This window comes from Parastagonospora nodorum (assembly GCF_000146915.1).
Source record: "Parastagonospora nodorum SN15 chromosome Unknown scaffold_8, whole genome shotgun sequence".
NCBI classification, from domain to species: domain Eukaryota; kingdom Fungi; phylum Ascomycota; class Dothideomycetes; order Pleosporales; family Phaeosphaeriaceae; genus Parastagonospora; species Parastagonospora nodorum.
The window spans coordinates 415,775-439,967 of record NW_001884556.1 but is presented as its reverse complement, the minus strand read 5'-3'; the positions used below and the strand labels follow the sequence as shown (position 1 = coordinate 439,967).

At 50.4% G+C, this 24,193-nt stretch overlaps 12 protein-coding genes across 12 annotated transcripts; 5 read left to right on the top strand and 7 right to left on the bottom strand.

Annotated features, from left to right (window-relative positions):
• Positions 1-498: 498 nt before the first annotated feature.
• Positions 499-1,166, top strand: SNOG_05664 (hypothetical protein; the record flags this gene model as incomplete). Its single annotated transcript, XM_001796010.1, has 2 exons — positions 499-884; positions 947-1,166. 2 exons carry the CDS (start codon positions 499-501, stop codon positions 1,164-1,166), a joined length of 606 nt encoding a protein of 201 aa, XP_001796062.1.
• Positions 1,167-2,070: 904 nt separating this feature from the next.
• Positions 2,071-2,797, bottom strand: SNOG_05663 (hypothetical protein; the record flags this gene model as incomplete). The annotated part of the gene is made up of 2 exons (XM_001796009.1): positions 2,071-2,686; positions 2,754-2,797. 2 exons carry the CDS (start codon positions 2,795-2,797, stop codon positions 2,071-2,073), a joined length of 660 nt encoding a protein of 219 aa, XP_001796061.1.
• A 456-nt stretch (positions 2,798-3,253) lies between these two features.
• SNOG_05662 (hypothetical protein) lies at positions 3,254-3,522 on the bottom strand (the record flags this gene model as incomplete). The annotated part of the gene is made up of 2 exons (XM_001796008.1): positions 3,254-3,296; positions 3,347-3,522. The coding sequence occupies 2 exons, from the start codon at positions 3,520-3,522 to the stop codon at positions 3,254-3,256; spliced, it is 219 nt and encodes a 72-aa protein (XP_001796060.1).
• Positions 3,523-3,763: 241 nt separating this feature from the next.
• SNOG_05661 (hypothetical protein) lies at positions 3,764-4,215 on the bottom strand (the record flags this gene model as incomplete). Its single annotated transcript, XM_001796007.1, has 2 exons — positions 3,764-3,795; positions 3,882-4,215. The coding sequence occupies 2 exons, from the start codon at positions 4,213-4,215 to the stop codon at positions 3,764-3,766; spliced, it is 366 nt and encodes a 121-aa protein (XP_001796059.1).
• A 2,559-nt stretch (positions 4,216-6,774) lies between these two features.
• Positions 6,775-7,795, top strand: SNOG_05660 (hypothetical protein; the record flags this gene model as incomplete). Its single annotated transcript, XM_001796006.1, is given in 2 exon segments — positions 6,775-7,018; positions 7,038-7,795. The coding sequence occupies 2 exon segments, from the start codon at positions 6,775-6,777 to the stop codon at positions 7,793-7,795; spliced, it is 1,002 nt and encodes a 333-aa protein (XP_001796058.1).
• A 129-nt stretch (positions 7,796-7,924) lies between these two features.
• On the bottom strand, positions 7,925-9,436 carry SNOG_05659 (hypothetical protein; the record flags this gene model as incomplete). The annotated part of the gene is made up of 2 exons (XM_001796005.1): positions 7,925-9,059; positions 9,111-9,436. 2 exons carry the CDS (start codon positions 9,434-9,436, stop codon positions 7,925-7,927), a joined length of 1,461 nt encoding a protein of 486 aa, XP_001796057.1.
• Positions 9,437-10,530: 1,094 nt separating this feature from the next.
• SNOG_05658 (hypothetical protein) lies at positions 10,531-12,634 on the bottom strand (the record flags this gene model as incomplete). The annotated part of the gene is made up of 4 exons (XM_001796004.1): positions 10,531-11,093; positions 11,253-11,427; positions 11,784-12,478; positions 12,532-12,634. 4 exons carry the CDS (start codon positions 12,632-12,634, stop codon positions 10,531-10,533), a joined length of 1,536 nt encoding a protein of 511 aa, XP_001796056.1.
• A 269-nt stretch (positions 12,635-12,903) lies between these two features.
• Positions 12,904-14,103, bottom strand: SNOG_05657 (hypothetical protein; the record flags this gene model as incomplete). Its single annotated transcript, XM_001796003.1, has 1 exon — positions 12,904-14,103. One exon carries the CDS (start codon positions 14,101-14,103, stop codon positions 12,904-12,906), a length of 1,200 nt encoding a protein of 399 aa, XP_001796055.1.
• Positions 14,104-14,444: 341 nt separating this feature from the next.
• On the top strand, positions 14,445-15,759 carry SNOG_05656 (hypothetical protein; the record flags this gene model as incomplete). Its single annotated transcript, XM_001796002.1, has 4 exons — positions 14,445-14,754; positions 14,841-15,277; positions 15,328-15,642; positions 15,697-15,759. The coding sequence occupies 4 exons, from the start codon at positions 14,445-14,447 to the stop codon at positions 15,757-15,759; spliced, it is 1,125 nt and encodes a 374-aa protein (XP_001796054.1).
• Positions 15,760-16,431: 672 nt separating this feature from the next.
• Positions 16,432-16,955, top strand: SNOG_05655 (hypothetical protein; the record flags this gene model as incomplete). Its single annotated transcript, XM_001796001.1, has 2 exons — positions 16,432-16,761; positions 16,815-16,955. 2 exons carry the CDS (start codon positions 16,432-16,434, stop codon positions 16,953-16,955), a joined length of 471 nt encoding a protein of 156 aa, XP_001796053.1.
• Positions 16,956-17,574: 619 nt separating this feature from the next.
• On the top strand, positions 17,575-18,425 carry SNOG_05654 (hypothetical protein; the record flags this gene model as incomplete). The annotated part of the gene is made up of 1 exon (XM_001796000.1): positions 17,575-18,425. One exon carries the CDS (start codon positions 17,575-17,577, stop codon positions 18,037-18,039), a length of 465 nt encoding a protein of 154 aa, XP_001796052.1. The 3' UTR covers positions 18,040-18,425.
• Positions 18,426-19,361: 936 nt separating this feature from the next.
• On the bottom strand, positions 19,362-23,755 carry SNOG_05653 (hypothetical protein; the record flags this gene model as incomplete). Its single annotated transcript, XM_001795999.1, has 4 exons — positions 19,362-19,633; positions 19,688-23,321; positions 23,372-23,533; positions 23,585-23,755. 4 exons carry the CDS (start codon positions 23,753-23,755, stop codon positions 19,362-19,364), a joined length of 4,239 nt encoding a protein of 1,412 aa, XP_001796051.1.
• Positions 23,756-24,193: the final 438 nt, after the last annotated feature.

Here is a 24,193-nt window from a genome sequence, read left to right as displayed (position 1 = left end):
GATTGATTGATTTTCTTACGGGTGAGTTTGGGGCCGGACACACCAAGGACCCTTCTTAACAACCACGGACCCGAATCCCAAGTCTACCAGGAGAGCACAGTCAACGCTAGATCACAGAATAAAACTTTTTAATTCGCACTCTTCACTTCTTTTTTCCGCAACCTTTTGTCGGAGAAGCGAAAAAGCCCTCCGTGTCAGCGAAATAACGCATTCCAACCCATAAAGCAAGTCACCTTTCAAAAACACGTCAAGATGTGTAACAGACCAGGATGTTCAGGTGTAATTATATTGTCGCCGCGTAACTTACATATCATGAATCTGACATTCTTCAAGGTTCCAAACTGCTCAAGCACCAACCAAGAGCCAGAAGATTACCACGTACTACAGCCCTCGCTGCACCTTGGTCTTACTAACCTCAACTCATAGGGCCCGCCATCTGAGAGCAAGGTCATCGACTTCGCATACCCACGCGGTCCAACCAAGAACGCCACAAGTACCATGGCCAACGAACCTACCAAGCCTGCTGGCGCTCCCGAGACCACCTCTACCCCCGCAGCCAACGAGAACACCCCAACCCCTGTGGCCATCAAGAAGTCCACTCTCGCCGCCATCACCGAAAAAGCCCTGCCTCCGCTGCCCTCTCAGAATACCCTTCTCCCCACCGTCTTCAAGGGCAACCACCCAGCCTTCCGCGAGATGCCGGCCCCCCAAACGGCCGACAGCGCCAGCAGTACCATGCACAGCCGCAGCACAACACCCGACTCCGCCAGCGCGGCTACGGACTCCAACGGAACTAGTACCTCGGATTCCAGCAACAAATTCGTCGGCGGAAGCCATCAGATGAGCGATGTCAAGTTGCCGGGGTATTGGACGCATGAGAGGACGTAAGTGCCACCTCCCACTACCAATGCTCTATCGTCTTCGCCATCTCCTGCTACAGAAATAGATCTGATGCTGACAAGTTCCGTAGTGCCGAGCTCCGTGACATGGCCAAGAAGGACGTCGCTACCAACGCCACCATTGATGGCAGCGGCGAGGATCCGAAGGCTGAGCCGCAGTGTGATCAGTGCGAGGAGGAGAAGAAGAAGAAGAAGGGCAAGGGCCTGTTCAAGGAGGAGTTCAAGAAGAAGAAGTTCTTACAGAAGCTGTTTCGTCGCAAGGCTTAGAGTGGTGTGATGGGGATGAAAGTGTGGAGAAGATTCAATTTGCGCGTTGGATTTTAAATACATGTGGAGATACACTTCATCAAGGTTCTTTCGTTGACTATTTTGTCTGTTTATCGTGTTTGGGATATGTCAGGCTAGACATGTACTCTTCTTTCGACTGATCTAACGTCATTTACCGTCCATTATTCTCAACCCTATAAATGGCATTATCTTGTTCTCTTAAGTCTTCATCTTGGACAGTGCTAATCAGCTTACATGTTTTAAGCCGCAGTGAAGATACCATGGCTCGGGTTGTTCTGTATCATCAGAATGGAGATCTTAGATGGCACGTAAAGGAAAGTTGCGCCTGCACGTGATCTTGACGTTCACATCAATATGCCTGCACGCACTGCTGTCGCTTTCAGAAGGATCGTTAAGAACATTTATAACTTGATGAACCTGATCTTTTGACACACCACATTCTTGACCACTCAATTACCAGATTTTCTGGTCTTCAGCAAAAGTAGTCGAATTGTAGCGATATTTATGAAAAGCCTCAATGGCACTATTGGCCTCTAGCGGCTTGGCGCCGTCTACAACAAACGCCGCTCCCTCACAGAAACTTTGATGCGACCTTATCGCTGACTCACCCACAAGGCCGAGTCAAGCTCAAAATAGCCTCAGTCCCATGGCCAGTATGCAAGTCGCCCTTTAGCGCGCTACAAATCATATGAAGTCTTCTCGAACACATGACTTCAATTGTCCCGTGTGATATATAATGCTTCCGCACATCTTGAAATGCTACGGTGGATCTTGAATGGTGCGCAATTTTGATCAGCATACCCAATAGCCACATTTTCGGCTCTAAAGTTGGCAATGATTATGTGAATTATTTATGTGAATTATTGACTCACAGCTGACTCGCTCAAGAGCGCTCTCTTACATCAGCCTGCGGATACCAGCTCCAACAACTCTCATTCAGTAACCGTACAAGGCAATAATGTCCCTCTGGTGGGAACTCCTGCTTCATCGACATTGTTCCATCCTTCCACGTCTCTGCAATAGCATGGCTATCATGCAATGTCATCTTGACTTGGACAGGAACAGATGCTTGCCCGTAACCCGTCTCCTCGTTTTTTTCTTCATCATCATTTCCGTCTGGTGTTCGAGAATCTCCAGGCTCATTTGGCCCTTTTGTATGCTTGTCTACTTCGTTGTTGGTGTTTTGATCACTGCCCTGTGAGAATGTAGGCGGAGGCGGCTTGGGGATCCATCGAGTCTTTTCTTTTTCGAAATGAGAGACTTGCTTAGGTCTCTCGACTCTTGATTCTTCTGTGTTGTGTTCTGGCGATGGTGATGTAGAAGAGCGGTCTGAGGCCGCGGCCATATGCGAAGCGGAAGACGTCCCACGAGTTACATCGTCGTCGTCTGCTGGTAATTGAATACCGAGCTCAAGGGTTGATGAAGCAATTTGTGTCTCAGAAAATGACCAGTCAACCTTTTTACGCTCGTTTTGGGAGCCAATCCCAATATACGGCCTCCTGTGAAAGTCACAACCGCCTGTTGCTGCTTTAGCGAGGTCTTTGCCAGACACGTGAGTATTTTTACCTGTCCCAACCCAGATCTCCTGATGACTGATAGTGGAATGCCATGCTGTAACGTAGATTGTTTATCGGCCTCTTAGTTTATGCTCACGATTGTACCAGAAGAGTCAGATGTGCACGGAACACGACAGAGTGCGACGTTAAAATGTTACAAGCACAAAATGTGATAGTTTTTTCGGAGTGCAATGCTAGGCTGGAGTAGAAGACACAACATGCAAGATTATTTCAAAGGTGGAATACGAGCAAGGTCAGGTGGGGAAGGCTGTAAGGCAATGTACAACCATAGCCTTGTGGTGCAGAGGTGGGGCGGTGCATAGCTTCATGCAAGCCAAGCCTCTCTGCCTTGTTGTCACGAGCGTGGTCTTATGGGGCAAGCCAGTCACCATGTAGCATTCATACGAGGGTATCTTGGCATAGGTTGGTGATGAGGAACATTGTGGCGTTTTAAACATAAAGCCTGCTGCGATGCTATGAATCTCGTCACCTCTTCGTTGCATTTGCCACTCAGGACGTAACCTGCAGGAAGACTACTAGGACGGCAGCGTATCTAAAGAGAGGTCAGCCAAATGATTATTTAGTACTTATATCAGAACCTACGCGGCTGTAGCTGCGAGCGCTTCGTATTCTCTCGCAGTAGTCGTGAAAGTGACGAGGCTGAGAAAAAGCAGCAGGCAAACGGTGATGATGCCCAGCCGCTTGACTGGTCCATCGACGAACGCAAAAATCCACAGAGGTACGACTAGCATCAGCAGCCCCAGAAAAGTGTTGATCATGCGCGCGAAAAGCTCTATGCGTGTGTCGGATGTGTATACGGCGTTTTCGTCATCAATTTTGTTCTTAGTCTTCCAAAGTCTAGAACCCTTCAAATGAGAGTACTGCTCCAAAAGAAGTCACAGCGGAGCTCTTGCTTTCGGCTGCAAAGCAAAAAGATCGTCTGTATGATCAATTTACCTTGTTTCTGGGGGATGGATTGCTGTCGGGTAACTTCGAAACCAATTCTTCACGCTGGAAACATCAATCTCTCGAATCTCTGGTCTCGATCGGAGCTGTGCATATTGTAGCACAAGTTCATCTATTGTGACAGATTGTTTAGCCATCTGTGCTTGATACTATGGTATCATATTTGACTTACTATAGTCCCTGAGCTTTTTGTTGATGCTTGAGATGTAACGCTTCCTGTCTTGTGATATCTCCCCTCTGAATGTCCCGTTGTGCGTATCTGGTGTATTCGGATGCGCAAAAAGACTCTCCAGAGACTCTAGCTTGCTCTCGAGCTCCGAGATTTCGTCCTGGAGACTAAGCAAAATTCTTGCCGACAACTTGCCAAAGCGCCGTAAGACAAAGAAGGTATCGTCTGATGCTACGAAAGAAGTGAATTGATGGTACCCACGGTATTTCCACGGCTTCTCTCCCAGATCTTGATTGGAGGGCTTGAATGGCTTATTCGCAAGCGGCAGTATTGACATTTTAGAGGATGAATGGTGACTGTGTGAAGATATAGCATCTATCCAGATAGGCGCAGCTGATGAGTATACGTAAGCTTTTCTTTACCTTCAAGACAGCCTGATATTTCTCATGGGGAGACTGACTCTGCGCCCCCAAGACGACGCCATCGTTCGTATTCGCTATCCCTTGTGATCTCTCACAAGGCTGAAGCCTTAGCAAGACGACATCATCTCGAGCTGCTTTCAGCCGTCAACGCTCATAATAATTTGATTTATAGGATGCTAGAAGACTTCATCGAAGTTTTCGATCCCATAGACATGACCAATAGCTGTCAGAATGTGTTGTGTATTATGCTCACGGCGTCCTCGAACTTTTGCTGAATGTTGAAATGAGGTGCTCTGGCCTGAGCTGACTCTTCGGGAATAAAATCGACCAGGTCAATCCCGTACAGGTACATTTAATTCCCTCAAGTCTCCGCATATGCGCTCTTCATTCGTTCCGATGATAGTGAATACATCTGAAATGCCTACCGAGATAACGTTGGAAAAGCTGTAAGCAGTTCGCCCCATCATGTAGGAATCAGCAGAAATCCGTGTTTGAAATCACGCAGCAGATTTATCCTTCTTCTTCTTTGACCCTATCTTACGTATGGCTATAGCCGTTGTGAATTGTGTAGGTAAGGTGAATGTGGCGGGCACGTAGTGGAACATGAGTCCTCGTTTAGGGTTCAATGCCCATCTAAATATTGGCCTTCCATTTCCCAAAACTACGTGGGCTCACAAAATTACGGCGGAGTAGTAATGAGTAACGTGTTTCACAACTGAATCGCGCACCTAACTGAGTCGCGCACTTTTTTCTAGAATTACGTTTTCCTCTATAACTCTATGAGTTTTAGATTATTTAAGGATATTATTTTATATTTAGAAAGCCTTAAATAAGGGCTTTATAACGCTCTAAGAATTACCTAATTAGGCCTAGTATTGCTAAAGTTAGAGCTTAGTAAAGTAGACGAGCTCGCTTAGCTTTAGACCCTAGTAACCTATAGTATATAGCAACGCATTAATCTATAACTTCCTAGATAGAATCTTTACTAAAAAAAGAAATAGATTATAAATTTATAGAGTTTTCTATATGCTAGTTCTAGAGATATAAGGATATAAGCCTCTTAGAGCTTAAAATAGATATTTTATATAATAACTAACCTAGAATAGCTTAGTTTAAGCTCTAACTTCTAAAATAGATAGTATAGATATATAGATAATCTATACTATTATTTCTATTTATATAGTTAGGTATAGAAGAAGTTATAGATTTCTTTTAAAATAAAGTAAAATACTAAGAAATAAAACTTTCCTAAGTATCTTAATTTTCTATATAATAAAATAGTCTAAAACGTTATATTATAGTTTCTATATACTATAAATATATATAATAAGCTTTAGAAACTAAGATATACTATTTATAGTATCTTATATACTAGATTTCTTAAACTTAGTACTAAGTAGCTACTTTCTCTTATAACTTCTTTAATAAATTAGCTATAAGTCTTAAACTTTAGCAGACTATTTATATACTTATAATCTATAATATATAAAAGTTAGAAAGAGATATGTTACTATATACTATAGGTTACTAGGGTCTAAAGCTAAGCGAGCTTATCTACTTTACTAAGCTATAACTTTAGCAATACTAGGCCTATTTAGGAAGTTTTTAGTGTTTTAGAAAGCCCTTTTTTAGGGCTTTTAATGGCTTAAATAATATCTTAAAAAGCTCTAAAACTCGCAGAGTTATAGAGGAAAACGTAATTCTAGAAAAAAGTGCGCAACTCGGTTGGGTGCGCGATTCAGTTGTGAAACACGTTATGTTTTATCCATTCCAAAGTTTGTCCTTAGATTCTTGGGGTGCTCTACCAATGTTCTCGACCAACGCGGAAGAGGCCGACGTCGGTCCTGTCAGACAATAGTGTGGTCGGGTCGTGTAACCGAATTGATATCAGCAAAACGGCCGTTTGGAAGGCCAAATGGCATGGATTTCCTTGTTCGAACCGGTTAATATGTTGGTGTTGTTATGACTTGTTCGGGCTCGGCAATCAGCATCAGGACACAGGATTACACTCACTGTGCCATACAACCAGTAAAATGGGACATAAAATTAGTGGCTAAAACTCACGCTGGGAAGAATCAAGTGTATAGTATAAGCTGCCTGATGCTAGCCTTGCACTATCTGCAGCGCATGCCCTCTGGTGCTGAGACACTTTGTCCTTAAATGCGCTTCATCCATGAGCGGAGATGCTATAAGATGTAGCATTCATAAAGGCGGCCATAAGCCGGCGATGACTGATGTCACTTTTGGCGGGGTCCTATCCGCAGCGTTCCGTCGACTAGGTAACCCTGCACACAAGGTAGTCATCGATCACAACGTCAGGACACGGCTCTACACTCAATATAGCATGCAACCAATAAGAGATTACAGATCATCGATCGATTTCCGCTAATTTGTGCTGTACAGAATAGCACATAAAGTACAAGCTGGCCCCAACGCAGCGGTCATGCAGCGACCCAGTGGGACTTGGCGGAATCATGACAATCAGTGTATATATTGCAAATGCACGCAAGGCACTTAGATTACATCGCCGAACTTCGTTCCCCTCTCCATTAAGCATAAATCCTGTTGCTTCTGTGTCAATCTCATCAACTCTTCCTGTTTCCACCAATTCGATTCCTGAAGTACCACCTGGAACACTGAACGATCTCTCGATGTTGACCAATGTACATTCTGGCCAACAGCCTATTACCAAATGCAACCTGCTTAGTCTTCCTGGAGGTGAGTACGGGTATGGCAGCTTATGACATCTTAAGCTCAACTGACGTCGTCACGCCACCAGAGGTCCGCAACCGCATCTACGATTTTACCCAAGAGTCGCGCCCTGTCAATTTTCTGTCCAGAAGATTCGACGATGTCGATGATTCAGAACTCTCTCCTTACCAAATGCGCAAGGCGGTACCAGAATACCACAGCCTCACTCAAGTGTGCCGCCAGCTCCGAGCAGAGTACTCTCCAATCTACGCCGCAACGACAGAAGTGCGCGTATTCCAAGCCGATCTGATGGATTTCGCCAGCAAGAACTATCCGTACCTAGCCCGCGACCCGCACGGCAATGTCACCGGACACCTAACCATCATCTTCGCTTTCGCCTTCGGTAATCGACACTGCAACACCGTCGACCTCCTCGCCTTCCTCAATCACTGCAAGACACTTAAAAATTTACACATCCGCGCTCCATACTACCCGTGCATATTTCCTCGGCCAGATGCTGAAAAAGATTGGGAGAGTATGGGGGTACAGATGGATGCCTTGCTGGATGTTGCGAGGCGGCCGAAACTTCAGGAGTGGCTGCAGAATATCGAGCGCATTACTGTTAATATACGCTTTGCATGGATCGAGTATCATGTCAGGGCGGAGAAGCGGGAGGATTGGATGAAGCAATGGCGCAGCGCTGACGGGTGCATTGTACAGCTCCCGGGGTTTCGACGGTGGGTGGAAGTGATGGGTATCGCTCCTGATCGGGAACTGAGAATGTCGCCATGGGCATTTCAGTAGCATGCCTTCCGGGCTGAGATGCGGTTGGTGTACAGGCCTTGATGGAGATGAGCCTACTGAAGAGTACTACCACACGATTACTCCTCGACGACAATAGAAACCCACTTCGAGCACGCGCATGTTACGATACTACACCAGGATAATCTCGACCATATCCCTCTCATCTCCACACTCCCCCAGCACCTCATCATCAGGCATAACCTTTCCCACCCTCTCATACACCCCCTCCTTCCCCTCCACCTTCACAACAATTATCCCATGATAATACGGGCTCTCACTCCCCACACAACTCTGCCCGCAGCAACTTCCCCCCTTCGTCAGCAAAACGACATACACCGGCACCCCCCTCGCTCTCTCCGCCCGACTCGACGTATCAAAAATACACACCGCCCCGCCCTCATCCCCAGTCTTCGTCTTCATCCTCCAAACCTGCTTCCTCGGCACTTCTTCCGTTGGATACAACGGCTCGAGCGGAGCGCGCATCTTAATCCACGCGTCGCTGACTTCGCCGTACACATCGTCTGTCTTCAACGTGACATGACAGTCCAGGATTTCAGCCACTTCACTGAAATCATCGGCTTTGACCGAAAACGTGCCAAACGGACCATCAATACTTGCCCACGACCAACTCGGCGCTCGATACGCGGATGGCTCGCTCGTCCGACCTTTCGCGTAGCCGGTAGCTTGCCATGTCAAGCCCTCGATGAGGTTGGAGCGCCAAAGACCCGCGACGTATGTGTCGTTGCTTTGTGAGGCGATATGGCGCGCGATGTTGGATAGAGCGGGGAGTTTATCGCCCGCTCTGGGGAGGTTGCGTTTACAATACAGCTGGAGAGTGTTGTGCCATACGCGCGCTGGTTCTCCGGTGAGTGCGTCGTCTCGACCGGGCATTTTGAATCCATCTTCGCCGAGGAAATGTGTGCTGGATTCGAAGTAGAGTTGCGTGGAGCCGAAGTGGAGGATGCGCGGGGAGAAGAGGCGGTCTTGGAGGGCCCAGGAGTGTTGAGAAAGGGGTTCTTTGCTCATGATCATGTAGTTGCTGGGGTAGAGGGTTGGTTCTTTGGGGAGAGTGGAGGCATAGAGTGTTCCGGTACGGTTGTTGTGCGTGTACTGGAAGAGGTTGTCAGTGGGTATATCGCGTAGGGCGAGGAAGCTGTCCGATGCGCTGGACGAGCTGAGAGTGGAGAGCGTGATGTATGCATTGGAGAATACGGATGCGTAGCCAGGCATTGATCGATGCGAATTTGACGAGTCAAACTGGGAACTGCTGCTGGAAGTTAGCAGAAAAACAGTGGTGTAGAGTGGCATGGCTTACCACAGCACGTCGATCCACAAGTATCGCAGTCGTAGTTTGCGTGTAATTTTGATCGCATCTTGGAAGGCTCGAGGAAGTCCATCTGGATCAATGTATCCAGCAGTCCCGTCGAACTTTTCAACAACCGTGGCATCCGGCGCATAACTCAGTACCGCATACTTCCCTCGCAAGTTACGCGGCGTGTATAATGAGACTCTACTCTCAGTTGATTCGCCGAGATCAAGTATTATCTCCGGTAGCACAGTATCTGCCCATCCGCTCTCTTCATCTTCTTTGTTGATCCAGCGCAACACGCGCCTCACTGTGAACTGCCCAGCAGGTTTCATCTTGATCCTCCTGCCTCGAACCACACTGCCTAGTGCATCGCCGTCTGATCTAATAAGCCCAAGCTCCAGAACAGTATCAATAATAACTTACCACCGCAACATACCCCCACCGCCGCCAGCACCCAAACACACGTCCCCCTCCCCTGATCCTTTGCAACAACCATAAACCCACTGTCCTGATTCTTCCCCTTCGCCACATACATCTCCCATCCCGGCCCCTCCTTCTGCCTGTAATCATCTTGCCCCTTCTCCGCAAACGCGGTCTGGAAGCGCGATACTTGGGACGCAACGACGCTGCATATTGCACACGTGGATGCCGCTTCGCGCAGAGCTTCGAGAGATTGGTGGAACGGCAGACCAAGCGGTTCTGCAGTTTCGTCTGCTGGCGATGTTTTGGAGCTTCGACGGCCTACCCAGACTAAGTCTGGGGATCCGTTGCCAACGGGGTAGGCGTTGCAGGTTGGTGGGAGTGGGGGAAGGGAGAGGATGGGGAGGGATTGACAAGTTTTACAGAGAGACATGTTCGGATATTTGGAAGATGTATGTTATAGTGCAATTCAATCGCTGTGGAATGTTGACAAAACAGAAACGATTCTAGAGATGGGACGGCGCGATAGCGGTTTGTTCGGTGGCGAGTGTTGCCTCGGGAGCATGGTGACGAGGTTAGAAGAATGCGTGGCATCTGTGTCTATTGGTAGCAGGTAATCTATTGTGTTGGAGGGCGTGAAGGTGGTTGGCTGGTGTTCATCCTTGTCACCTAGATGCCTGATGCGGGTGGCGAGTGAGGCTAGCCGTGTTTGGATGCGAGGATGACGTCTGATAACTACGAAGCGATGTCATTTTGTAACGCGTTGCTCTTCCAGAGACATCCTGGCGCTCTGTCTTATGTTTATAAAAGTATCGTGATTCGGGGTAGGATGTGTGGATCAGAGGTGGTCTTCGTAACTGAAAGGAAACATCATGATGAGAAGCTCTAGATTGCTTCAAAGGCAGTGAGATTCTTTTTGGTCCCGGGACGCATAGTTCAAGTTGGATGTCTGGCCAGAAAATGAAGGTCGAACGTTATTGTACTCGAGCTCTAATCCAGCCGTGGTCTAGAACCGCAGATGGCCATGGTCAGATTCGCTATCCACAGTCACCCTTGCCGAGTGCAGATCCAATCCTACTCGATCCATCCACCTTCTGAGATCTTTTGCGAGGGCATACGCCAAATTAATCTTGATGTCTTTATCCTTGTATTCCTTGGGGGCCCCCTTTTTAACAGCGATATGTGCAAAAAGCTCTACCGTGTTGTGCTCAAGTTGAAGCTCAACAGGTGTGAACTCAATCCACTCCAAACATGTGGCGTTCCAGGTCAAAGGCAAGATCTCGCTACTCCCGATAATTGCCTTGAAGCGTGGTGCTGATGTGCAAAGCTCAACCAAAGGAAGTATATTCACGGTTCGTGTGTATCTGTCCATGAGGTATGTCCTGAGTACCATGGTGCCAATGACGTCTGTTGGTCCCAACAACAAATACTCCACATATCGAGTGAGTTGCTTCGGATGAATTGCGACAGTGTGACTGGATATATGGAGAGGGAGAACTTCGTTGCGGATCTTCCGGCAGACCTGGGTGAGACCAAGGGCGCATCGTTTTTGGTTCTTCCATTCCGGATCTGTACGGCTTAGATACAGCGAGTTGCTAGAACGGTACATGTGCTTGAGGTTAAGTTCCCCTTGAAAGCCTGGGACTACGAAGCTATATACCAGGTTTTGAAGCTCTAACATTGAGTGTCAGTCAAATTTCTTTTGGTGCGATAAACAAGTGCTATTACCTGCAGGAAGGTCGAGGAAGCGGAAAAGGGCGCAGCGCGGCTTGTCCGGAACCAGTGGCGGTGAAGCATGGTCTTGCGCTTCGGGCATAGACTGAAAGGAACTCATGCCAGTCGAGTTGAGTAGGGCCCGGTCCGAATCTGTCGATGTGATTGTTGAACGATCGGAGGATGAAGACTGGGGGTAAAGAGTGTAAGATTAGCGCCAGGACTATCTAGTTGCGCTAGCGCCCAATATGATCAGGACAGTGTGAAGGTAGGCCTTGGCATTGTGAATGCTTAGTACGCGCACAATTACCGCGAGACAATTCATACAAGCAACGTCCTGTAATAATTCATGGGCTCCAAAACATTCACAGAAAAAGGCCCCAAGTGAGCTAGGTATACTAGGATAACAGCGCGGTTGAGCCTCAGCTCGCATCTTTGCGTGAACTCAAAGTGTGTCGTATTTTCGATATCTCAAGCTCCTCCCTCTTGACCTGGAACTGCTGCAGTCTTACCAACAATCTAGCAGACCGCAAACATGATATTTACTTCGACCAATAGGTCTTCGTGACCCAAATCCAACCCCACAGCAGTCATCCACCTCTGTATGTCTTGCTCCGTATCGTCCACCTCCTCGAATCTCTGACACTCTATATACCATTCCTCGCGGTACTGCAGCTTCACTACGATATCCACATTTTCACAGATTACGTGCCATGCATCCGCGTCATAGGTAAGTGCGGTGAGTCGGATGTCAGCCATTTGTTTCCAGGTAGCGGTCCAAGCAAGCGGAACAATTTCTGGGAGCTTAAGTGTATCAGAAGAACTCTTGCAAAGCCTTGCTTTGAAATGTGGTGCTGCTGTGCAAAGCTCTAGGAGAGGGAACAGGTCCAAGCCTGATTCGGGGTCAGGGAGGAAGTCATCTTGATCCATTGGTCTAAGTTTGACCACAAGATCCCCGACAGCCTGTGAGTGTGGGCCATCGATCCTTGACACCACGAGCGCCAGGTAGCGATCCAGATCCTTCCCGGCAAGCTCGATCGTGTGATCAGTAAGATGAAGCGGCAGGAACTCCTTCCGGATCTCTTTACACACTCGTGTGAGGCCGAGGAAGCATCGAGTTTGACGATTCCATTTTGGATCGGTGCGCCTCATGTAGAGTGGAAGAGGTCTAGAGCGTGGTTTAAACTTGATCGCATCTTGAGTGTCCGTGACTGCGAAGCTGTAGATGTGATTTCGAAGCTCTATGAGTACATGTTAGCGCGCACACATAATCGAGGAGTCAAATGTCTCTTACCTGGAGGGAGGTCGAGGAAGCGGAAAGGGCCATCGCACGACCTAGGGCGAGCCTGTGAATGGGCGTGATTGCTTGCCTCGCGTAAGGCTTTGAAGTAATTCATTATTGTAGCGCGAGTCCAGGTTGAGACTCAGCGGTAGAGAGTGGGATAGTTTAAGAAGAAAAAGGTCAGGTGAGCGCAAAGAGAGGAAAAGAGGCGCCAAGACTAATCGAGTACGCTATGTAGTCCGGGTGCAACACGGTCGCCAAGATGTGAATGCGACAGCACCTCGAGCTAGAGAAATTAGGGCGCAAACATATATCAAAGAAAAGAACCACCAAGGAAGAAATGAGCAGGGCCAACTAATTGTGTCCAATCAACACCACGACTGGTCATGTCTGCAGCTCCCATCCTTCCGTAAACTCAAAGTCTCCCATGACACCATAGTGATCAGTTACCCATCCACCCTCAATCTCCTTCTGCACCTTATCCCTCTCTTCCTCAGCGACCTTAACATCCACGCCTATCCTTTCGAAGCTCTTCGGCCGTACGTCGCCCCGGAGAAGTATCTTGTCCATGCGACTGCAGCCAAACTTATCTCTCATCCATTGCGGAACTTGGTATCCCCATGTGAAGCCATCGTCGCTATCTTCTTGGCCTCCAAGCTCTAGATAGGCATCCTTGAGGTCGTTTTCGCTGTGTAATGTGCGGTCAAAGGGCTGGATAGCATTGAAATCACCAGCTATGAGTGCACTCGCAACACCAGTCTCTTTCAAGATCTTCGACGCGGCAGCTAGTTGCAATGGACGGACTGGAGGATCAGCGACAAGGGATTCGAGGTGCGTGTTACAAAGTCTAAGGACCTCTCGATTGCCGTTACCTGACTGCGCGCTTGACAAGGCGATGTCCACGGATAGCCCGTCTCGGTCGAATTTGCTGACCCAGGGCACGCGAAATACATTCTTGATTGTGAGGCGTCGGTCCACAAGGATAGTTGTGCCATACAATGGGCCAAGCCAATTCCGATGATCGAACTCGGTGATGTTGAAGCGCTGCTTGACCCATTCTGCTTCACGTATTTGCCTCAGGTCAGACTGGCCCATCTCTTGTAGAAACACTACGGCTGCAGTTTCTGCTGGTGTCGAGGTAACTACTTCATGCATGTATCTTAGGGCGGCGCGCATACGCTGTTCCGCAAATCCAATCAATACGTCGATGTTCCATGATATCAGACGTATGGCCTTCGGGTCTATGGGATGTCCCTTTTTGGCAATTGAGGAAGGCTGTGCGGAGCTAGGCTGCCATTCTTCGTCTGTGTCTACATACCAGTAATCCTGGTATCTGGGCTGGTAGCTGGCGTCGTCAAGCTGCTTTGCTGGACCTGAGTTGAGTGTGGTCTGGAGGGCCTGCATGATGGCTGATGGCTTGGAAGTCATCCTGGCGTTTGATGCACTCGAGGTCTGATAAGAGACACGAAAGATGGATGTGGGTGAGGAAAGGCCAAGCAATGTAGTGAGTGAACGAGGAGTGACGTTGATGGCTTCGGGTAGCTTACAAATGAGCTTACCGTGGGTCAACAGCATCATGACCATGATGGTTGAACTTCACTTCACTTCATGACACACAAAGTCTCACTTGTATGCACGGAGAGCAATTGAAAGTGACGGTCAGTGCTTATTGATGGTGTGATAGGCTCCAGCAGGTGGAGTTCTGGTGAGGTGCGGGACGGCACGTGACGTGACCGGGGATCCCTGCAGTAGCTCCGAAAGCGCGTCGTGAACATTCGCGACTTGGGAGATGCTCATACGGGAAATGCAATAACACCCGCCATAGCTCCTTCCTCACCACCGACGTCACCTTCTCCGCACTACCGCTTCAGCGTCTTCTCACAAGACAGCCAAAATCTTGGCCGTCGCACTACTCCACCCCCACAATGGGCTCCCGACTCCACAATGCGCCCATAGTCATCGACAACGGCAGCGGGACCATACGAGCTGGTTTCGCAGGCGAAGATGTCCCCAAATGCTACTTCCCGTCATATGTCGGACGGCCGAAGCACGTACGGACAATGGCAGGAGCGCTCGAGGGTGACGTGTTCATTGGACCTCAAGCACAGCAATATAGGGGCCTTTTCAAGATCAACTACCCATTGGAGCACGGCATTGTCACAGACTGGGACGATATGGAGAGAATATGGCAATATGTCTACCAGGAAGGCTTGAAGACGGTCAGCGAAGATGTGAGTGCGGGCACTGCATGGCGACATGCACCATTCAGGAAAGTGCTCAGAGCTAATTGCATTCCATACAGCACCCAGTACTCCTCACAGAACCGCCGCTGAACCCTCGAGAAAACCGGGATGTCGCGGCCCAGATCCTCTTCGAGACCTTCAATGTCCCCGCCCTCTACTCCTCGGTACAGGCTGTGCTCTCATTATACGCCTCAGGAAAGACAACCGGTCTGGTCCTGGACTCTGGAGATGGTGTCTCGCATGCCGTACCTGTATTCCAGGGATTCGCGATTCCCAATAGCATACGAAGGATAGACGTAGCCGGCAGAGACGTCACAGAACACTTCCAGCAACTGCTGCGGAAAAGTGGCAGGATATTTCACACAAGCGCAGAGAAGGAGACAGTCAAGAACATCAAAGAGGCGACCGGCTATGTCGCGCTTGATCCTGCGAAAGAGGAGAAGGAGTGGTCTGGCGCGGCGAGGTCAGACGGCAAGAGCGCCGAGTACACGTTGCCTGACGGTCAGAAGTTGAAGGTAATGCCAATGTGCTGTGCAACGATCGGGGACAAGCTGACGAAATCTAGGTCGGTGCGGAGCGATTTCGAGCACCAGAAATCCTGTTCAACCCCGAGATCATCGGCTTGGAGTACCCTGGCGTGCACCAGATCGTGGTCGAGGCGATACATCGGACAGACATGGACCTCCGCAAATCGCTCTATGGCAACATTGTACTCTCTGGTGGTTCCACACTGACAAAGGGATTTGGTAACAGGCTGCTTCACGAAGTACAACGACTGGCGGTGAAGGACATGAGGATCAAGATATTGGCACCACCAGAGCGAATATACACCACGTGGACTGGCGGCAGTATCCTAGCGGGTCTGAGTACCTTCAAGAAGGTAAGTGTCCCCCTTTCTCGACGATGCGTGCTGGCGGCTGACACGTATTTGCAGATGTGGGTGGAAAAGGACGAATGGCAGGAGAATCCAGACATCATCCATACCAAATTCGCATAAGAGCAGTCACGTTGCAACCTCATTGGCTCGCGGCTGGTCTTCTGCGCCTTCTCCACAGCCGTCTCCCGTCTCCGCAACTTTGAAGACGAGGTGCATGGCGCTTGTGTAGCCGTTAGTCATGGAAACGGATTCCCGAGGCCGGGGTAAGCAGCCAGACACGACTCCAGGTCCCTGCACACCTTGTTTCCGAGGCCTTTGTTTGCACCGATCGGCATACGTGGTCGACCGGTTGGAAGGTGCCGGGAGCACTAAAAGGTAGTCTATTTCCCCGCAAATGCCTGGCGAGATGCCTGTCTCGTGGGCAGTTTCTGTTACTTAAGTGCGGCACAGTGAGCATGCAAGAATGATGTGTAGAGTCCGTTGGGCGGATCGCAGGGATGGAGAGGAGTGCATCGATGGCGTTTGTGAATGGATACCCCCTATGATTTTGCAGCATATCCAATCGAGCATTTACCCAGTGCAAGGCAAGGGGCAACGAAACGTCGAGTGAAGATTAATTCGCCATGACTCTGACAAAGTGTGTGATGGCTTCACGTAAGGCGGGGCTAGCAAAGGCTCTCGAAGCACAAGCTAATGGCTGAAACGGCCAGCGTGGTCGAGAGCTAGAAGGCGAGAAGTCAGTGCCAAGCATCGTGAGGTGCACGCGTGCAGGGGGCGAGTGGGAACAAGAACATGGCACAAGGCGCTGCAGCAGATCGCCATGTGCAACGCCAATTGCAAAAGATTGCGACATGTCATGCATCCAGCTCGCAAGGAGGAGGCGGTCAATTTGCTGGCGTGCATGAGCTCATTTCGGGAACAATGAACGCAATGGATGTGTCAGCGCCCGCGTTGTGCGCGTCTGGTGACTGGTACCTGAGCGTCGACGACTGCGCCGCGCCCAGATCTCACGATGCTCGACGTCATGCGGACCTCGTCGGTTCGGCTGGGCTCGAGGGCAATTTCAGCTCGCCGTTGGCGCGTCATGGGGGCTGCCCATGGATTTTGCGCCTGCGTGGCAAAGTGAGCGACGGTACCTGCGTACCTGCAGAGTTTACATGGAGACCAGGTGCAAGAATAGCAGGTATGACATCGACACGCAAGGAACACCAAAATCTGCACACACTTTGTCGGGTCTCCAGCACGTACCTGAGCCAGGCGATGGCAGCGCTTCCCGTCGCGGAAAACTCTGCCTTCCCGCCTCCACAGGCGTCTAGTCAGCGCTCGCGATCACGCTTTCGCGCGCAATGTCCAGCTGCAAATTTTCACCATGGTCTTTGCAGCATCGTGAAGGTTTCCTGGGGGTAATGGTAAAGAAATTGGCCAATCAGATGGGGGCACGAGGGTCAGGTGTGTCGCAGACCAAGCTCGCTATTACGCTATCGAAAGCCGGCCAAGGCGGGCGCGCGTACCACCGACGGCCTTTGTTTGCGACGCCTGCTGGACGCATGATCTGAACATTGCCGTTAACTGGAAAGCGGGTGCCGTTAACTGCAAAGTGCGGGTTTGAAAGCTCGTGCCTGGTCGTGGTGAGTTGGTTTGATGGCGTCGAAATTTCTAGTGGACCCCTTTGTGCTTGCGTGAGCAGTGTAGATTGGCTTTTTCCTTTTCACTTGAGTATATAAGTGCCTTACCCCGGATGGCTGCACTCACTCACACTTTGATCTACCATCGAGCACTACTTTCCCGCATCTACTACTAGCATTACTACTTTGATTCAAGTCTTACCCCGGGATTATTCAGAAGGGCAACAAAGTTCTTCGCCACTGACCTTCGCTGCCGACTACCACAACCAATCACAACAACACAACCCAAACACCACCAACAACAAATAAAATGCCGTCCTTCCGCATCACTGAGCCTCACCCCTCCGTCGGCGGCGGCTACATCTACTCCGGTCGCGGCGGTGCCGGCAACGTAACCCGCGTGAAGCCCACCGACCTCACCAACGGAGCCACTGCCACGGGCCCAGCATCCCGCATCAAGTTGTCCCCTCCTCCCACCACCTCCTACTTCGCCTCAGGCCGTGGCGGCGCCGGAAACATGCACTCCGGCAAGGAGCGCGCCATGTTCAGCTTCGACGAGGAGTTGCAGCAGCAAGAGCGCCTGCGTTCCCAGCAAGCACCCGTGTACCACGTTGGACGCGGCGGCGCCGGAAACCTCGTCGATGAGATGAAGCCCCGCAGCCAGCGCACCAACAGCTCCAGCTCGACGTCTTCGAATGAGAGCGTCAAGGAGGGTGTACGTGGCAGCCTCGACAACGCATGGCGCCGTCTCAGCAGGACGGTTTCGCACAACTAAGTGCGATGGCCTCACTTTCTTTACGACTACGACCTTTTAACGACAACGACACATTGGAGAGCTGGTTCTGAATCTCTCTTTTCTTCTCCTTCGACTTCAAGCATTTTCGGCACATGAGCACGGCGCAATGGGAGTCCACAACATCATTGTAACAACAACCAACACCAACAACAAAAGTCACAGTTTTTCTTCTTTTCGGCGAGCGACACAACCATGGGAGAACCGTCCGGTTATCAAAAGTTTCATTTGATACCCGGGTAATGGATCTTACCTGAGAGGGCGATGCATGGCTATGCATTTACAACCAGCGGCATGAAAGGGGAGGAATTATACCCAAGCCGGCGAGGGCATTCAGTTTAATACAAACCCAAATTCACAATCTTCAACACAAACAACGTTTACTTCTGATGGCTCCCGTGACTTTCTACCCATCAACACACTCCTCGTCCATCCACCCTTTCCCAGTGTCCTCACTCAACCCACCAATGCGCAAACCCCCCTTAGCCTTTTTCTAAACACACAGAGAAGTTGAAAACAAACAACAAACCCCTCAAGCTCCGCTCCCCTTCACCGGACGTCTCCCAAGGTCCCACACCATCGTCCAGACCAAATCCTTGGCCTGCCGGCGATCTCTTGGCAATCCACGCGCGCGACGCCCGAAACTGTGGGGAAGCGCCGCAGACCCAGAACACGCCGCGAAAGATTTTCCCACTTGGAACCGCGCTAGCGCCGTTGTGGAGATGGCGCGAGATTAAATTGAGAAAAAGCTGAAGAAGAAGAGAGAGGAAGAAAAAGTTTGGAAGCTAGCTGAGGGTTAGGTTAGTTGGCTTGGGTTTGGGGGGGGGGGGGGGGGGGGGGGGGGGGCTAGGAGGGGCGCCGATGAGCGGATTTGTTAGGATTTGAGGGGATGGATGATGATGGCGGTGTGAATTTTGAGAGGGGTGGGGATTCTTCTTTGAATTTTGCGTCCTGAGCGCGCGTTCATTACGGAGTTGTGAGGGGGTTTTTTTGAACTAGATGTGGATGGGATATATATGCCATGCTTCAAGTGTCTGTATATGTGTGTGCATCACAAATCCACGTACCGTCATGATTACCGCCCACGTCTATCTAGCGAGCACTAAACGCGTTTTGAATACTTTTAGCATGTACTTTTTTTTGTTCCAGATTAAAACATGGTATCTCAGCTAGTTACTCCCTGAAATGCTGTGCGTCAATCTAGTTCCCGTGCCATTCAAGCGCTGCAACGTTCGCTCAATCACAACCCTTTCAATCAATCAAGAACCAAAAAGATATTATCAATACACTCTCTTTTGAAGTAATCATCTCCTCGGGATCGCACCCCCAGCAGCAGCACCAGTCCCCGCGACCCTCGCCAACATCTTGAACCCGTTCTTAAGGGACACCATATCACCATATGCATGACCGCGCATCTCAAATTTTCCAGGGCTGATCTTAAATGGCCATGCGCCCTTGGGCTTCTCGTGCCCGAGCTGGAAGCACAGCCAGAAGTGGCCGGGGTACTTGGGCATGCTGCAGAAGGCGTACATGGAGCGGTTGGGATTGGCGGTGCAGTAGTTTTCCAGCCATTGTTCTGTTATCATGTTAATACATGCCAAGAATAGGGGATTATTTAGATGTGACTTACCAGTCTCCTCCTTGGTGCCAGTCTTGAAGCGCTCGTCTCGCGTGAGTTCCGAGACCTTGCGCGCCATGGCTTCGATATGGTTGACGATCAACTCGTCAAGATCGGTGTATGTCGTCTTTCCGATCTTAAGCTGCTTGCCGAGAGTGAATTGGTTGGGCTTGTTCATCTCCAGGACGTCGAGATGTTGATAGGCGTTGTTGCCGACCTTCCAGGTCACGACCAAGTGATCGAAACCCTTCGACGATGGCCGAATGACGAGCTCGCCAACCTCTTTACTACCGAGATACTCCTCTGCCTGTATAGAGTTGAAGGAGAAGAAGAGTGGGTGGTTGACAACACGGTTGGGGCGACCGGAAGCGACTTCCTTCTCCTTCTCAGCTGCCTTCTTGTCCGCTGCTTCTTGTAAGTCGTCCCATTCGCCGGGAATGCGGTCGGGCTGTGGTTGGGGCTTGCGGATGATGTCCTCTCGTAATGACAGCTGTGCTGTGAGAGCCTTGATGTTGAGGAACATGATGCGACCGCGCACCACTTGGTGCGACTGGTATACGTGGCGAGGCTCTTGTCCGCCATTACCGACACCTTCAGGAAATTCGGATTCGGAGACGCCACCCTCAATACCGCACTCGAGTCGACATTCGATGTGGTCTGGGAACGTGCGCTTGATCGTTACGGGGACGACCATGTGCTCATACAAAGTCTCCTTGGTCTCACCAGTGAGCATGGTGAAGATCTCGTCACTGCTCATGAGAGCGAACGTCTGCCTGATCTCCTCGTATGGGTTCTCCAGCTCAGCACGGATGGTCTCGAGTGTCGCACGCTTGCGCTGACCGAAATTCCGTTGAATCTCGATAGCGTAGTCCTCCAAAGCCAAGTCGTTGACTAGATCGGTGGTCTCCTCGCGAACCATCTTCCTAATAACGGCGCTGGGACCACCTTCATCCGTCTCGGCCTTCACATCTTCCTCGTCCATGTTCAAAGCATCTGCAACCATTTTCCGGGCGAGGTCGTAGTCTTCGGGGTGAACACGGGTGTAGTCGAGGTAGTCTGAAGACTCTTCGGTCGCGTCGTAAGGAATGTAGAGGAAACTGGCACAGTTCTGATGCACCTTGGGGCCCATAGCCGCCTTCAGGTCGCGAGAACTGTTTTCAGAGACACCCAGAAGATCATAGCGAGAGAGGATCTCGTCGCCGTTAGCTTGAATAGCCTTAACAAGCCTATCTGCCTTACGAGGGCCAAGACCACAGACGTAAGGTAGAAGTTTGCCCAGGTACTTGTCGTCGTAAGACTCGGGTAGATCGATACCGACAAGGTTGACCATGTCAACCATGGCCGTCTCAAGCCTATCGAACAGCTTCTCTTGAGGGATGAGAGTCTGGTTCGGAATGAACGGTATCGAAATGATGTCCTTTCCGAGGGAGGCATATTCAGCCAACGGGTTCTGCAAGTACCGTGCAAGCGAAATGCAGTACCGGACAAGCGGAGCATACTTGGGGAACTCGGCAGCCGCTCGGCCGCTGTTGTAGTACAGTCGGGCCACTTCGTCATTCACCAAGACGACTTCCAAAGGATCGCTTCTCTCCTGGCCGCTATTCTCGTCCTCATATGTCGGGCCAGTCAGTCCGTTCTGTTGGATGATCTCTTGGACGTCCTTGTAGAGCTTTCGTGTCTCAACTGACCAGCCACTGATACCGATTACGTCAGGACGACGGCGTTGGGCTGCTTCGACGAATTTGGCAATGTCTTGACCATCCGCAATACCTCGCTCCTGGTTGCCCAGTCGGAAGTCCACGAATTTTCCATGTTCTAGCACGCGCCCATCGTTTTCCACGTATGCCCACATAATGGCATCTCCGCGTTGGCCTTGGCCGTTCGACATGCACAGAGCATTTGGAACCGAGCCAAGTGGGGCTGCCTTGAGCTTGTATGGTGCTTGGTCAAGCCTGTTGTAGTAGCTCTCCCTAGCTCGGCTCGCGAGTTCGTCCTCACAACGCGCACGCAACGACTCCTTGACACCAGCCGCAATGACCTTTTGCAGCTTGTCCAAGGCCTCATCAAGTAGCTCTCGGCGCAAATTGTTCCATGAGTCTGAGACCTCACTGACATTGTCCGATACAATCTTGCCCTGGAGCCGCTTCTTGAAGTCTGTGTAATTAGACATGGAAATCTGGACCTGGACGAGACCTTCACTTTCAGCCTTGAGCATCTTCAAAAAGAGATCTGGTCGGCCATGTAGATCCATAAATGTCTGTCGTCGCAGGTATTTGAACTCGTAGTATGGATGGTCCTCGGTGATCTTGCGTGCGCCCTTGTCTGTTCGTATACAGTCGATCTGTGCGTTCTGGTAGAAGCTCCCACGCAAGAACCTCCGTAACCGAGAGCTCATGTTCAAGTCTTGCACAAACAAGATTTTAGCCGACCTGAGTAATGTGGTACCAGTCTCAGGAGCTTCTGCCAGCTGATCGGCGTACTCTTGTACCTGGAATGGTGGATCCTCAATGATTTGCGCGCCCCGACTAGTACCTTCGGCTGCCTTGGCAAAGTCTTCCGCGGTGATGCCGATAGCCTTGACAAGCTGATGCGCCTTGCCACTGCGCAACTTGTCGTAAAAGCTCCGCGCGTTGTTGGCGCGTTTCTGCACTCCGTTTGTCTCCTGTCGTACTTCGCTGATCTCCGTAGAGTAGCGGTAGTGGAGGTAGTCCTGCAACTCCTGAATTTCTTCGATGGTGATCGCCTTGTTCGAGAGATCCTCTATCTCAGTGTCGATGATCTCAGGGTACACACTTCGGATGTTGTCGTAGTTCAGACGGAGAGCATCCCGCTTCTCAGCAAAAGCCCTGAATTTGAGGTCCAGGTCAAAGACTTCCCACAAATCGCTCTGATTCAGCAAGCGCTCCGGTCGGACGTTCACTGGAGGCAAATTTGCGTCGTCCTGGTCGTCGCTGTCACCCGGGGCATGGATAAGATAGTCTTTCCGGTGGTTGAAGATGAAGGGAACTTCGTAGTCTTCGATGTTCAAGAACTCGAGGACCTTGTGGACAGCCCTCTCGAATGGCGCATGGAAGTAACCTTCCAACCCTTTCTTTGGCCATAAAAGCGTTGTAATCCAATGTGCTTCCTCCTTCAACCGCTCTTGCATATCTTCATCTGTTAGCTCCAGGTCCTTGAAGGGCTTGCGAGCCAGTTGGAGGCGTTCGGGTACGTCGGTCTCGCGGATGATGTTGTCGTCGTCTGTCAACAGGCGCTCCTGTAACTGCGATGGCTCAAAGACATCCTTGAGCTGAAGGTCCCGGCCTTCACCGGCCTGCTCGTCCTCTTCTGCCTCTTGCATGTCCAGTGCCCAGTCATAATCTGTGCCATCTCCGAACGCGGCCCTGTAGTCTTCTTCAGCACCCTCGTCGAGTCCAGCAGCTTGTAGACCTTGTGTAATCAGATTGATGCCCGGTTGTGTTACATCCCGGTCGTCTTCAATCTCATCCTCGAACTGATCGTCCTCGATGAAGTCGTCGAACTCGTTCAGACCAGCTCTTCGTGGCTCGTCAATGTCATCATTCGGTTCGTCGTCAGAAAAGATGTCGTCGATACCACGGGCTCGTGCGCGCTCTTTGTGGCCTCGCTTTAGGCGTTTGAATCTGGACTGCATTCACATTAGCACACCCCTTAAGTCATCGCGAGTATATGTAATACCTGTGTCTCATCTGGTCGCTCCACCTCAACTCCAATCAAGTCCAAGTCCTCATCGTCGAGAGCTTCGTCGACCTCGCGATTCTTGCGCTTCTTCTTGCGGCGTCGCTTGCGCTCAGCTTCCTCGTCTTCTTCATCCTCGTCCACGACAAAGCCTGCGCCTTCCTATTGACAGTCAGCTGCCTGGCCAAACCTGTCCAGTGTCCAATAACTTGCCTGCGCTAGAAGCTCATCATCGTCCTCGTCTTCCTCCTCGCTCGAGTCCTCTAATCCATTGGCGCCATTTGTCTTTTTGGGGCGAACTTCACCGCCCTCCTCATCAAAATCCTCGTCCTCCTCCTCGCTGCCCAATTCGGCAGCAGTGTCAAAGAAGTTGGCCGTAGACATATTCGACTCGGACAAAGGAAACGCGTCTCTGGATCGGGTCTAGGTGATGCGGCGGTCGCGTTAAGCTCGGGGCTACGATGGCGCGATCAGGAGGCAGTTGAAGCGGGTGAGAGAAGTAAAGGAGAAAAGGAGAATAGAGGACAAGAAGTCCAGAGGCTGCGACCATCAAAGGCGGCGCTCGCATCAACAATGTTCCAGCGGCAGGCCCTAGCGTGTCTTGGCTTCGGACTTAGTCATCAGCCGCTCTCACCAACAACTTGGACCCCGTTTGATCTCACCTCATTGACACATGCGCATACGACAATGTTTGCAATACGTCACTTTTTAGTGATCTCGAATCTACAACTATATGCTTTCTCATCGTCCAAAAAGCATATGTGGCTGTAACTCGACACTTTCGCCCATGGGTCTACCTTACAACGCGACAACTTCTCATCA